The sequence below is a fragment of the Xiphias gladius genome, chromosome 13, assembly GCF_016859285.1.
Source record: "Xiphias gladius isolate SHS-SW01 ecotype Sanya breed wild chromosome 13, ASM1685928v1, whole genome shotgun sequence".
NCBI lineage: Eukaryota > Metazoa > Chordata > Actinopteri > Istiophoriformes > Xiphiidae > Xiphias > Xiphias gladius.
The window spans coordinates 12,705,407-12,719,176 of NC_053412.1; the positions used below are offsets into that span (position 1 = coordinate 12,705,407).

Here is a 13,770-nt window from a genome sequence, read left to right on the forward strand (position 1 = left end):
TGGGGTACACCACATGAAATATGAGCAGAAGAGGGTGAAAAATGATCAATCATCAACTGAAACTCATCTCTATAAGATAAGATAAGATGTAAACCACTTCTATGGCATTACCATAGGCATTACCCTGAATGCCTACTACACACTTCACACATGTATGGAATGGTCAACCGTATCACACAGCAGAGAAATCTAGCCAAATTAAAATGGCATAATTTCCAGGGTCTAAAAACAGCAGTAAGTAACTTGTTACTCTTAGCAGAGCCGACTCAGTATTGTGGTCTGCCTGAAACTTGACTGGAATTTGTCCAAAATGTTGTGATATAAACGAGGATCAAGTTGCGAGACGTCAACTTTTTCCGGGACCTTGGATAGAAGTGTCAGAGATTGCTCAGATGGAAGTCGGATTTGTCGGTTGGTTGGTCTGCCACTCTGAAATATCTCAACAACCACTGGATGGATTGCCATGAAATTTTATATAAACATCCGTGGTCCCAGATGAGGTTCATATTTGAGTGACATGTCCTGATAACTGTTGGGTGGATTTGGATGGATAGATTTTGGTGAAATCTGCTATATAGATTCATATTCCCCATCGGATGATTTTAATAAAAATTTAATGACCCCTTGACTTTTCATCCAATGCCACCATCAAGTTAAAATTTTATCTTCTCTAATTCTTAAGGTTATGACCAAATACCTGCAGAACTGATAACATTCCCATCAGCCTCAGCTGTGCGTTAGCATGTTAACACGCTAAACTATGTTGGTGAACAGGTCAACATTATACCTGGTAAACATCAGCATGTTAGCATTGTCAGTGTGAGTATGTAGGCATGCTGAAGTTAGCGTTTAGCTCAAACCCCCCCGTGTCTAAGTACAAATGATGGTAGTAGGGTTCAGCCTTGACACTATGCTGATACATCTTTGTCTTTTTCAGCAAATAAATTATATGAGACTGTATGTGAGAATCATATAGCAGCAGCGGTACATGAGCATTTATTTTTATAGAGCATCAGTCTTTGCTGGACAATGTCCCTTGTAAAACAGAGATAAGGGCCATCTTTTAAATTTGATCGAAAAGAATCCGCAAATACTGACTCACCTCCCAGATATGACAGCACACGTATCACTTCCCATCATGATGACACAGAAGCACATTAACGCGCCTCCCCTACTTTCTGTTTAACAGGATGAAATGCGGTTGTTTGATCTTAACACCTAAGTACCAGGTGGCATCACGCATGAATGGCGTCTTTCCTTTCCGAACAAATGCTCTGGTCATTTGGCCAATGTGCGGGGGCCCATGTCTAATGGGTTGAGAGTAACAGGTGGACCTGGCAGAGCAGTAAAATTGGTCCACCTGAGCAGACTCAGACTCCTCCACCTCTTACACACATACACATATATATATATATATATATATATGTATATATATATATATATATATATATATATATATATAAGACCACATAGTCAGAGAGAACAGTTAGATACAGACAGCAGCAACAAGCAGAGGAACTACCTGCACAGTGCTTTGGGAAAGAAAGAAGAAACGGTGAGTTGTATTCCGTTGCAAAGGTGAAACCACTTGTCTTCAGCTTTCTGTTCCAAAGGGCACTTGTTTTTTTTTTAAAGCTAAAGGTGTGCTGTGTGTTGTTCTGTGGCATAGGTTACAACCATGAAAGGCATCCACTCCCTGGCTGGCGTCCTTTTCGTCCTCGGCTTTGTCCAGAGCAGCTGGCAGGTTCCTCTGACGACGGCCGACGACAGCTCAAGGTACTGGAATCCCGTCTGAACTTCATGTGGTTATGTCTTTGTTTACGGGACCGCAGGCTCTGCTGCTATTAGAAGCTCTGGATTTAAAAAAAAAAAAAAAAAAAAAAAAAGCAACAAAACTTCATCTTGAGAGTGACAGACTTAGAATTAAAAAGCTCATAAGAAGACTAATCATCTGTGGCCAAACTGCAGGCACGTTGATCCAATGTGATCCGACGACGACTATGATGCATCAAATTTCTGAAATGCAGGGAGTTTAGCAAGAAAACTTTAGCAAAGCAAAAATGGAAAAAATTATTGAATATTCAAAAACAGCATTATATTGCCTCAAATAAATATACTAAATATGATTTGTCTCTTCAGTGGATGCAGATTTTATTTATTTTATTATGTGTAATCGCACTTGAAACAGCGAATAAAAAGAAATATTTTCTCCGAATATTGAGGATAATTCTTTTAAAGCAATTGTAAGACAATGGACGGAAAGGGAAAGAACTCCTGTGTTTCCTGACATACGAAAATGCTTACTGGGCTTCATTTTATTGGGACACTTTTATCTTTTATCTTTCTTTCTTTTAACCTTTCTTATACAAAATGACCAATTTTCTTTTTATGATAGAGTTCACACTATTACACCTGCAACTGTTAAATCCTGATGAACTGAATGAATTGAGTTTATACAACTTTAACTTCATAAATGTGAAAGCGTGTCACAGGAGAAGGAAATATATGTATATACAGGATACTATGGCAGCTATTTGCTATTCGTAAACAAAGACCATTATCATTATGAAACTGTGTTCTCCCTGCTGTGCTGCAGTTTCGAGGCAGATGACACACTAGTGGATGAGCTGAGGGAGCTGTCGAACATGAAGAGACACTCGGAGGGAACTTTCTCAAACGACTACAGCAAATACCTTGAGGACAGGAAGGCGCAGGACTTTGTTCGGTGGCTGATGAACAACAAGAGGAGCGGGTCAGTGTGCAATCCATTCCGTATATTTTCATAAGAATCAGGCCAGATGTGTGTTGTAGAAAGCTTTGGCTTATTTTTCTTAAACAATCCAACTAGTTAAATTCAAGCTCAGGATGTTAGAATAAACTTCTCAGGGGCTAAACAGCAGTGATGGAAGAAAGTACTCTGATTTTTGCCCTTAAGTAAATGTACACCAATGTAAATATACTCCATTATTGTGAAAATCTTGCATTCAGAATCAAAGAAGTGTTATCAGATAAATATGCCTAAAGTAGCACAAGTAAAAGTACTGATTCTGCAGTAAAATGGTTCCCTGTGCTGGATACATTTATTATATATATGATATTATTAGATTGTTAATATTGATGCCTTAGTGCGTGAGCAGCATTTTACTGTTGAGGTGGAGCTAGTTTTAAGTACTTTATATACAGTAAGGTAGCTTAGTCCAGTGGTTCCCAACCTAAGGGTCGGCCCCCTCCAAAGGGTCTTAAGATAAATCTGAGGTGTCGTGAGATAATTAACGAAACTTTGGGATTTTTCCCTAATCGTTGCTTTTTTGTGAAATATTGGATCATTTGACCTCTTTGGGATTCAGACAATGAAACCAATGGTTGGGAAATGCCTCTTTGGTGGGACTGCTAACAACTAATAGACATCTGAGACATGACAACACGCCTCAACTACACACTGATTTTTACAGAGGGGGGAAGTGAACCTCTGGGTTAATCTTTAACATTCTGTTCTGTTTTATTATAAGCAGATTATATGTAACTTGGAACTGATAGCTCCAGCTGTCAGATAATTGTACTGCAGTAAAAGAAAAAGAAAAAAATACAATATTGCCCTCTCAAATGTGGTGGATTAGTAGAATAAGCTAACGTAAAATGGATATTCTCAAGTAAAGTACCTCAAAATTGTACTTAAGTACCGGACTTAAGTAAATGTCTTTAATTTCCACCACTGCTGGACAGAGATGCCGCCCAACTGACTTTATGTTACTTCAAACTCCAAAAAATAATACTAACTTTTCTGCGCCTCAATATAATAGAAAATATTGCAGTCATCTTAACTGCGTGTCACTGTGTGTTTTCAGCGCCGCAGAAAAGCGGCACGCAGATGGGACCTTCACCAGTGACGTGAGCTCCTACCTCAAGGACCAGGCAATCAAAGACTTTGTTGCCAGGCTCAAGTCTGGACAAGTCAGAAGAGAGTAGGCTGCCCCTCCTTCCTTCTCCTCCTCCCTCAGTACCAAAAACCCTAATGGCCTGCCTGATTGTGTCTGATTCCACCCTGACGAGAAAGACAGAGAGATGTTGATTCAGAGGGAAAGAGCTAATAAACCGCTTCTTGTGCCAATCCACCTTTTCTCCTTCCTTTGCTTTGTTTCTTGATGTTTCTTGTGGCTGGGCTGAAATAAATCACCTGAACTTGTTGCACTGCGTTGATTGATATGTTACACCGTGTGGTGACTGTGTGGGATGATTCGTTTTTGACGCAGACCGTGCGGGAAACAATCGTGAAAATGATCGTAGCAGCACAACGTCCTCACTGACCCCGAAAATAGCGACGATAAAAATGACCATTTTTCTTTTCGAAGAGCTGCGAGGTTCCGACATTGTGGGGTTACTGACCCTCAAGGGGGCAGTGGTTTATATTGTGTGCCTGTGTACATACCCAGATCTGAAAAGGACAGGTGGGGTGAAGCATTCAGCAGGAGGCATGTAGATGGAAGCTTCACCAGTGATGTGAACAAGGTGCTTGACTCCATGGCTGCGAAGGAATATTTACTCTGGGTCATGACCTCCAAGGCCTCCGGGGAAAGGTAAAACGTGGTCACGTGACTGACCTGATAGATGCTAGAGGTCTGTTTTTGTTCATCAGTCTAGATCTTACTGTGATGTTCTTTCTTTTGCAGTCAGAAAAGACAAGTGGACCAATGAGACACTCCTCACGGAACCCCTCTGTGCGCTGCACACAAAGCCATATACGGGAGGAAGAGAAAGCCATACTGCTTTGCATATCGTAGTGTCCAAACTATATTTAAACTTGTCAGTCTTTTTTTACTTCATTACTGTATGTGTTGCAAAGATACAAAAACTGCTACTCTCCTGTAGTGGTTACGGTGCACCACAGAGAAGAAATGAAATTGAGGCCATATTTTTTTCTACAAAATTTAAATTATTTTCTATATTTTTAAGGTGAAAACAAGAACACAAAAAGTCAAATCTCAGGTAGGCAAATAGAAAACACATGTAGTGTAGTTGGTTTTCATTGATGTTATTAATCCACTCTGCAAAATAAAGATTTTTCATTGTGTTTGTGGCGTCTTTCTCATTTGCAAATATAACCATAGGCATCTTCAGTGAACTTGATGGCTTAGACCGTGGAAATAGCACTTTAATTATTTCCAGATAATGTCACTGTCTTACCTGAAGGTCTAAATGTTATCAATTTATGGAATAATGCACACAAGTTCCCAGGCCTTAGCTCGGGCCACACAGCTGTCCCTCTGGTGAGACGGGAATATTTCTACCTCAGCACTGTACTGAAATGTCGAGTTAAAGGATAAGGTTGGTTTCGGTGACCGAAACCAACATTGGGTTAGTCCATCCCTCAGCACTTTCTGACCCCATCGCCCTGTCGGTGTCACTCAGCCCCAAGTCCGCTGGTTCCTACTGAAGGCGTAAACAAAAACAGGTGAATGTGGACACTGAGCTCCAGGAAGCCGGCCTCATTTTTCCGATAGAAAGCTCTGAGGTACAGAAGCTGGCGGAGCTGTGGCTAGCCCAGACATAACGTCACGGCACTAACCCCGCTTTATCGAGACTGTGTGGGTGTGGTGTGCTTAAATTGTTTTTGACAGTAATCGGATTCCAACCTAGTCCTGCAACTGCAAGAAACGCAAAGAGAAAAAAAAAAACGAAATGCAGAAATCTCATCATCTCCCAGTATTTGGGTCTTGAAATGTAGTGAGAGGAACTATAAAGTAACAGAAAATGGAAATACTCAAGTAAAAAACAAATACCTCAAAAATGTGTAGAACTGTGAATGCAGGACTTTAACTTGAAGTGGACTATTTTTATGTTAACTCTGGCCTGAATACTTCTTCCACAAGTATGTCTGGGGGAGAGTTGCACACCCAGCCCAGAAGAAAAAAAAGCCAACAACATTATTCAAAACAGGTCTGCAGGAAGTGCAACGGTCTCTACATATTCCTCCTACTATCTCTGACTTGTACAGTCATCCTATCTGAGGATGGTGGTCTCTCCGGGAGCATCCCCGGGTCAGACGCACAGGCACCTCACGCATCCTGGCGGCCAGAGGAGCTTCAGCCGGAGGGTGCCGGGCGCTCTCTGCTCTCTATCTCCCATGAGGCCCAAGGCATGGAGCGAGGTCAAAGGTGGAGACAAGTAACCAGAGGCCGTACGCGAAGAGTCGTACACAGTAACTCTGGGCCAGTGCAGCATGGTACATTGATGGAACCGTAGCAGCACAGTGAGGATGTCCTCGAGTCGCGGCTCGCTAGCTGACCTCTGACCTCCATGTGGACAAGAGAAAGCAGGGGGATCAATAACATTACACACCATTTCAGCAGACTTTGTTTCATATCTTTATTTATGCTCTCACTCACTCTCTCTCTCATTCTCATGAAACAAATCACAATTGAACAACAGATCTGAACTGATCGTTTTCTTTACAGGAGACTTAAATTATTAAACAGAAAGTGTACAGCTATCACTACCAAGTTTAAGGCAGAATTCCACACAGAAGTGGTCAAATCCTTTGATATTGATATAATTTTGACCCATTATTAGTTTCTCTATTCAACTAAGAACCATCAATTAGACAATGGGAAAAGAACATCTATAACAAAATCCTGCCTTCAACACTGACTTCATGTTAGTAATATATTAGTAACATTTTACATGAATAAAATATACTATGTATTATACATTGTTAAGACTCTTTACCGTTTATTACATGTTGCCCTTCCCAGAAAAAGGGTATTATTGCATCTGTAGAAGTTACAATGGTCCTGCAGCGAGACAGTCAAGTCTGTTTCACTGTCACGCAGGTGTGTTTTTTGTTTTGTTTTTTTAAAAAACAAACAAACAAACAATGAGCTCCAGATGCTAACACACTGAGGGTCATTTGGAGAGGAGATCACATGTCTATGGATGACACTTACCGACAAGATGACAAAGAGTATGCAGGTGGAACACACAGAGCTTTCTGTACAGTCACCCTAAAGTTTAGCATTTGCAAGTTGGATGAGTTTTTAAAAAGCCAAGGCGAAGTACCTGGAGATGCTGAAAGTTCCCAAACTATGCTGCCATGCTAGCTTGCAAATGTCATTTTCCATTAAGCTGCTCCCCCCCACAAAAATACTGTCCTTAAAGAAATAGTTTGACATTTTGAGAAAACAGGCTTGTTTGCTTTCTTTCCAAGAGTTTGATGAGAAAATACAACCTTAAAACCGGTAACTGGTTTTAAGGTTGTGGCTGACTGCTGTGCGGTAAAATAGGGGGCTGCGCCAAGAAGCCAGGACGTCATAGAACCAAAAGGTGCTGTTTTTACACTTAACACATTTTTTGTGCGGATAAAAAAAAAGAGAGAGAGATACAGTGTTAATTAGGGAGCTCTTAGCAGATGTGGTTTCCTTTGGACAGAGCCAGACTAGCTGTTTTCCCACTGTCCGTCTTTGTGCTAAGCTAAGCTAGGAAAGGACATGAGAGTGGTATCAATCCTCTCATCTAACTCTTTGAAAGAACGTGAATAAGCCAAACCCCAAAATGTTAAATTTAGTGAAGGAGAGACATTCATATGTAAAATAACAATGGAAGAGACTCCAGAGTGATATGAGCTGTCACTGTCACAAAACATTTACATATACAGAATATAGAAAATGTATATTTAATACTTTCAAAAATTTTTTTTACTAGATTCGCTATATAGTCAACTCTTTGAGATACCACTGAAATAGATTAGTATTGGCAAATATCTACTCTTTAGATTTTCTATCGTGAGGTGCATCAAGTCGATAGCAACATTAAATACTGCGCACAAAATCCCCACATTTGCGGTTGGCTGTGGCAGGTTTTTAAAAGGACAACTCGCGGTTGTTGTTGGAAAAATATAAAAACATACAAAATACAAATAAAGTTGATTTAAAAATTGTTTAAAATTTTTATGGAATTGGCCCGTTGACACAGCAGTTGCTGCAAGTGTCATATAATTCTGGCTTCCCGCTGTTGCTGGTATCACCAAACATTGATATATATAGAAAAAGAACACAAATGTGTCTCGGTTCCTCGCCTTAATACTGTTTCTAACAAATTTTTCTTTGTTTTACACAACTTGCACACAGACATACATGACAAAAAACACAGTGTAGCACAGTACAAAGGTGGTTGAGTGTGGCACGGTATAGATTTTTTTGTTTTTTGATCTACTGATTGACAGCACAGTGGCACCGCCAGCATGTGTCATCACAAACTTGTCTCCCTGTCCAAGCTCTTCTCATGCCTCCGCCGCTTGTGTCGCTTCTCGCCGCAGCTGGAACAACTGCCCGGAAAAAAGATCACACCAAACAAGATGTTAAGAAGGAAAGAAAGAAAGTGTAATCGACGTTCGGGGACTTCAATTTGCAAAAATGCAGAGTGCAAGTGCATTGCCAGCTGGCTGACTATCAATCGATCCAGATCCAACAGCATGCAAACATATCTCATAAAGCATAACAACAATCTGCCCTAACACTTCAATGTCTTGTGACATTGAAATTACCACAGGTCTACATATAGTGCTCTTAATTTTACAACTTTCACAACATGCTACAATCGACATCACAAAATGTGCCCTTGAAGTAAACATGCACACCCAGGCCATGCTGTGTTGTCACTCCACCAACATCCCTTCGTTACCGATTTATCTCACTATTTATTGATCGATCTCAATCCTAACCTGCGGCACAGACCATCAGCCTTTTCATCATGCAGCAGTCAGCAGTAAACACACAGGACGAGACTCCCCATGCTGGCAGGGACTGGGAGCAGCTTACCTTTGGGACATCGGCTTCCGGGAGGTTAGGAAGGGGAGCTTAGGGGTGGATTGGAATGAGAGAAGCAGTCAGGAGATATTATGTTAGACTACTCTGTGGGAAATCTGCGAGGGCGGCGCTGCTCCTAGATATACCTTTCCATCTAAATATACTAGCTCCTCAGTTTCCTGGAAAAATAAATCATAAATATCCCATAACTTTTCAATAATAAACACCTGCCACTGGTTGCTTTCACATCCAAAGAGACATTTTTCCCTTGAAATTGTTTTTTTTGACTTTGTATAAATACATTTAGGATCTGGAATCAGCAGGTATGTGCAGAATTTGGTATTCAAGCCTTCTGATGTATAACTGATGCTTATCTGATTTAGTGCTATGTCCCCCCTCTTTCTCTTCTCCCTCTCTCTCTCTCTCTCTCTCTCTCTCTCCAGCCGGGTCAAGGCAGACAGCCGCCCACCATGAGCCTGGTTCTGTTCAAGGTTTCTACCTTTTCCTGCCTTGTTCATTGGGGGGATGTTGTGTCTCTGTAAATATAACTATAAAGAGTCCAGTCTACACTTGCTCTACATGAAAAGTACCATGAGATAACCTCTGTTATGATTTGGCGTTACATAAATAAAATTGAATTGAACTGAATTGAATCTGGATCTGAGAGTGATGTGGATAAGGAGGCTAACCTTTTAGTGCTTGGTTCCTTCTTAGTGCTCTCAGCGGGGCTGACACTCTTCCATACATTCCCAAAAGATCCTTTGGACATCTCATCGGTGATGTTCACTGTGGCCGGGTCACTCCTTCAAAAACACATCACAGAAAAAGACAAAAATGTTGTTTTTCCACTGTCAATATGTGGTTTTATCCACTCTGTACCTGCTATTAGACTTTAGACAAACTTACTTAATTTATCAAGCCTGTCACACATTTTGGGGGGGGGGTGCAAATTTTGTGTTTTCAATAGCAGGGTATTTACTAAAACTACAGATGTAAATGAACATAGCCACAGCTCATCTGATTTGCATAGAGTGCCACCAATTTAGAGGAAGATTATATGTGAGGGAATATTAGTTAAATAGTCTGATGTGGTTACTTCCACAAGTAGAGCAGTGATTGAATGATTTACAACAGCCTACACTTCGTAGTATTAATGGCTGCTTCAATCATATCGTACTGGAGCGGAGGTGCTGTGAGCCTTTAACGGTCAGAAAAAAAATACTGTTTATATTCAAGCAGGACTCCACTGCAGGAAACAGAATAAAAGGTTGTTACATCGCTGCTCCTTTGTCCTGTGTTGTGCTGCTAAAGTGGAAAGCTCTTGTAAAGTATTTCCACAATGTAGCTTTTATTTTTTGGCAATTTGGCTTTTATTTGATGGAGACAGTTGAGTTATAGACAGGAAATGCAGGGAGAGAGAGGGGCGTGACATGCTATAAATGTGTCCGGCCAGAGTCAAACCAAGGACATTGTGTTTATATGGTGATCATCTTAACCTCCCGGTAGCGAATTCCTCATAGTTTACCTTTTAATTTGTGATTCTCTTGAAGACTTGAGTAGAAGTCTCTCCCTGAGTGTGTATCCAAAACAACAATGCCGCAGATTCTACATCTGCTTTTCCCAGACGTTAAATTTCGGAGACAATGTAGTGGTCAGTCTCTGTTAAATCAGGTGCAGTGGCTATTTGTATAAGTTTGCATTCCCTACTCCCATATTTTGCACTTTAAAAAACATATTGCATAAGACTAAAATACTTTGATACAGCAATTAACTAAATAAGGACAAATGCAATTTGAGTCTTTAACATCCAGATAAAGAGCCATAAATCCATTGTAAATATGCCCCTTAATGTCTTGAGGTAATCTTCTAGGTAGAATTTCCCACTCACAGTCTGACAAAATGGCTTTGACAGGAAGTGTGGGGACCCAAAATTGAAGAATTTGATTAAAGATCAAAATGCCTCACTTGTAGTGTCCCTCCAGTGGCACTTGTACAATGCCTTCCTCCTCTGCAATAATACTGTGTTCCTCCTGAAGAAAGGGACGAAAGAGAAAATCTAAAATGCTGTATGGATAGCAGCTACAGTGGTGGCAATTTAAAGTCGTCGAAGGTGGCTTTTGGTCAGCTACGCTGTGCTCTCTTACTGCACCTCCTCTGCTGCATCCTCCAACTTCTTCTTCTTCCACTCTGGCATCAGGTCATCCAGCCAGCTCAGTTCTCTCTTGGTGAAGATGAAGTCCAGAAGCTTACGAATAAACACCAGGGCCAAGACCTGGAGCAGCGGAAACAGATATCAACAGCCCAATGCATTATGCACACAGATATACAGCACATGCATACGTAAACGCACTCAGATTACCATCATGGGGAAGACGATGGCAGCCTTGGAGGTCTTGATGATCCACAGCAGGGCCAAGCAGGTGAGCTGGATGATGGTGAAGAGGTGCACCTTCCTCAGGGGGACATGGCGAAGGTAGATGAAGTCGGGCTGATGTTTGGCCGGCATGCCGAATAGCTTCAGTCGGTCGAAGAACTGCACAGATACAGGCAGACATCCATTTAAGAATTCGTCAGAATCTTTTCTGGATTAGTTCTTCTAATAAAACCCCAGCAGGCAGTATCTGGGCTCACCTGAATACCTCTGAGTGAGGAGGCCCCCATGTACAGAAAGACTCCGTACAGCACAGGCATGGGGATAAACTGGAGACAGAGAAATATTGAGGATCAGGACTTTAATGTAATAACACTTGTGTGAATGTGGGTATATATTTCGATGTTTTTCCTCTGACCTTCAGCACAGAGGTCATGAACACAGAGCAGCCCATCAGGGTGAAGATCATGAGGCCAGTGAAGCGCTGCTCTCGGATGCCCAGGAACTTGGGCTGCTCTCCGGGGGCTGAGCACTCCGACTCCAGCTTCAGGCTGTTCACGTGGGAGATGGAGAGCACGGTAGCTGCCACGAACCACGGCAGGCCCATCACCGAGCACACTCCCAGCATCACCCCCACCACAAACAGGTCCAGGTGGTAGCCACAGCCTTTCTGTAGGAGCAGGACGAGGGCCATTGGGATTTCGATATATTAAAGTCATCATTAAATGTTTCCTGAAGGGTGTGTGGGTTAATGCTTTTTTAACAAACACACAAACAGTTGTTTTTGTGACAGGGATTTTGAATAAAAGTCTCGAAATACCTTCAGTTTGTGCTCCTTCCTGTTGATAATGACAGCTGTGATCTGCTGGTCCATAAAAATGAGGATGGTGCAGAGCAGAGCTGGGATGAAGGTGATGATGGTGGTCCACCAAGGGTTGGGCCCCACAGGGTTTATAACCCAGCCACGATCATCCCTGGTTGGCTAAGGGACAAAAAAAAAAAAAGAAACCCACTACAAAAAAATATTTTCAACTGAGCTAAAGAGATTGAGGAATCTGAAATACTGTATGTCAAATACGTTTCAGCATATATAACCAAAATCAACATGAGAAATTGGCACTGAATTGAAATTCTTGTTGTTCATTTATTGTTAAATAATGTTGTAATATCATTTGTATGTATTTTTAGTCATTAGAGTATCGTACTGTTTTTAATGAAAATGAGGCACATCCTTATATGAGTGACAGGACTTATCATTCATTGCACTTTACTCATAAAGAACAACTAAATACTACCGGAACTTTACTGTCTTTGCTATTGTTTTACAGTATTTACCGTACTTGCTGCGTAAACCACAGCCCTGAAAGTACGCAATTTCATTCCCCTGAGTACTGTACAGCATATGGAGAGAATAAAACTAAATTCTCCATCGAACCTTAAACGTGGAACCTGTAACTCATCTGGAGCCTCCATGAATATTCTCTCCACAAATGAGAAACTGTATTTTATATGCATACATATATTTTTCTTCCCCTGCAGTGTTATCTGCTAATAATTATAATATAATGTAGATATAATATAGATATATGATGTCTTGCAGTGACACTGCCATAGTTGCATAACAAAAATGGATGGAGATCATTTCTTGCTTGAATTCCCATGGGTGGGTCTGCTGATAGCTACTTACTTGACTGAAATCTGTGAAAATGGGTGCTCACTTATCTCTATCTGCCACTATCTCTATCTTTTGAGCCTCTATTTGAAATGTGTTATCATTTTTTTGGGGGGTAGAAAACCAGGATCTGTATGTATTTCTCTTAGTTTGTTAATCTGTATCTTTAAAATATTCTTGACGTGTGTTCTCAATTCTGCGGACTCGTGTCAAGATCTCTCCTAAAATATTTGTTTAGTATAGAGTTAGAGTATATACTGGAAACTAATGTTCTGAACAAAATGAATATACAGTAGCTTTTTACGAGGGAGGCTTTCTCCTGGACTTACTTTGAACTTGTTGGGGACCTGTAATTTGGGTGAGGGGATCCCCAGGGCATAATCTACAAGAACCATAGTGAGGATGGTGATGAAGACGGCAAAGTCACTGATGATGGACCGCACCTGGAGGGAACAAGGGGACACGACCTTCAGACAAAGTCCGTGCTACATCTAAATATTGTACTATAACCAGACTACAATGTGGTGCTCATCCCCACAAGGTGGCGCCGGTTTACTATAGATTAGCCTGTCAACATCACGCCACACGTTACGCTCGTGAGAGTCATCTCAATGATAAATCATAGAACTATCACACATAGAATGGCCGCACAGACTGCAAGATTGTTGCTGTATCATAAAACAGCCAATAGATGGCAGCAGAATCTAAAATGACACAGACGGGGGCAAAGATGTGGCATGAAAACCCATATCAGCGTAATTTCAGACCCATGGCAAAATGAGAGGTAAATGGAGGGCTGCATAATTAATGAGGCGGATTCAATTCTGCAACTGCCATGCACCTGAAAACAGTGTCAAACAGGAACTCTAACTCTAAAAGTGTGAGTACTTCAAAAGAATTTAAAGATTTTTTTTAAAAGATGGAAATAA

General features: G+C 41.1%; 2 protein-coding genes across 2 annotated transcripts in view; one reads left to right on the forward strand and one right to left on the reverse strand.

Moving 5' to 3' along the window:
- Positions 1-1,477: 1,477 nt before the first annotated feature.
- LOC120798039 (glucagon-1-like) lies at positions 1,478-5,030 on the forward strand. The gene is made up of 6 exons (XM_040141983.1): positions 1,478-1,555; positions 1,670-1,776; positions 2,597-2,752; positions 3,846-3,962; positions 4,431-4,574; positions 4,668-5,030. The coding sequence occupies exons 2-6, from the start codon at positions 1,679-1,681 to the stop codon at positions 4,690-4,692; spliced, it is 540 nt and encodes a 179-aa protein (XP_039997917.1). The 5' UTR covers positions 1,478-1,555; positions 1,670-1,678; the 3' UTR covers positions 4,693-5,030.
- Positions 5,031-6,394: 1,364 nt separating this feature from the next.
- The window catches only part of LOC120798040 (sodium-driven chloride bicarbonate exchanger-like), a 50,677-nt gene continuing 43,301 nt past the window's right edge, over positions 6,395-13,770 (reverse strand). Inside the window, exons 17-25 of the mRNA XM_040141984.1 lie at positions 13,171-13,284; positions 11,990-12,151; positions 11,588-11,839; positions 11,430-11,498; positions 11,158-11,331; positions 10,948-11,070; positions 10,764-10,828; positions 9,488-9,601; positions 6,395-8,317 (exon numbers count right to left, since the gene is read on the reverse strand). Coding sequence (XP_039997918.1) covers positions 8,242-8,317; positions 9,488-9,601; positions 10,764-10,828; positions 10,948-11,070; positions 11,158-11,331; positions 11,430-11,498; positions 11,588-11,839; positions 11,990-12,151; positions 13,171-13,284 — 1,149 coding nt within the window. The 3' untranslated portion in view covers positions 6,395-8,241. The remainder of the gene's footprint in view (positions 8,318-9,487; positions 9,602-10,763; positions 10,829-10,947; positions 11,071-11,157; positions 11,332-11,429; positions 11,499-11,587; positions 11,840-11,989; positions 12,152-13,170; positions 13,285-13,770) is intronic.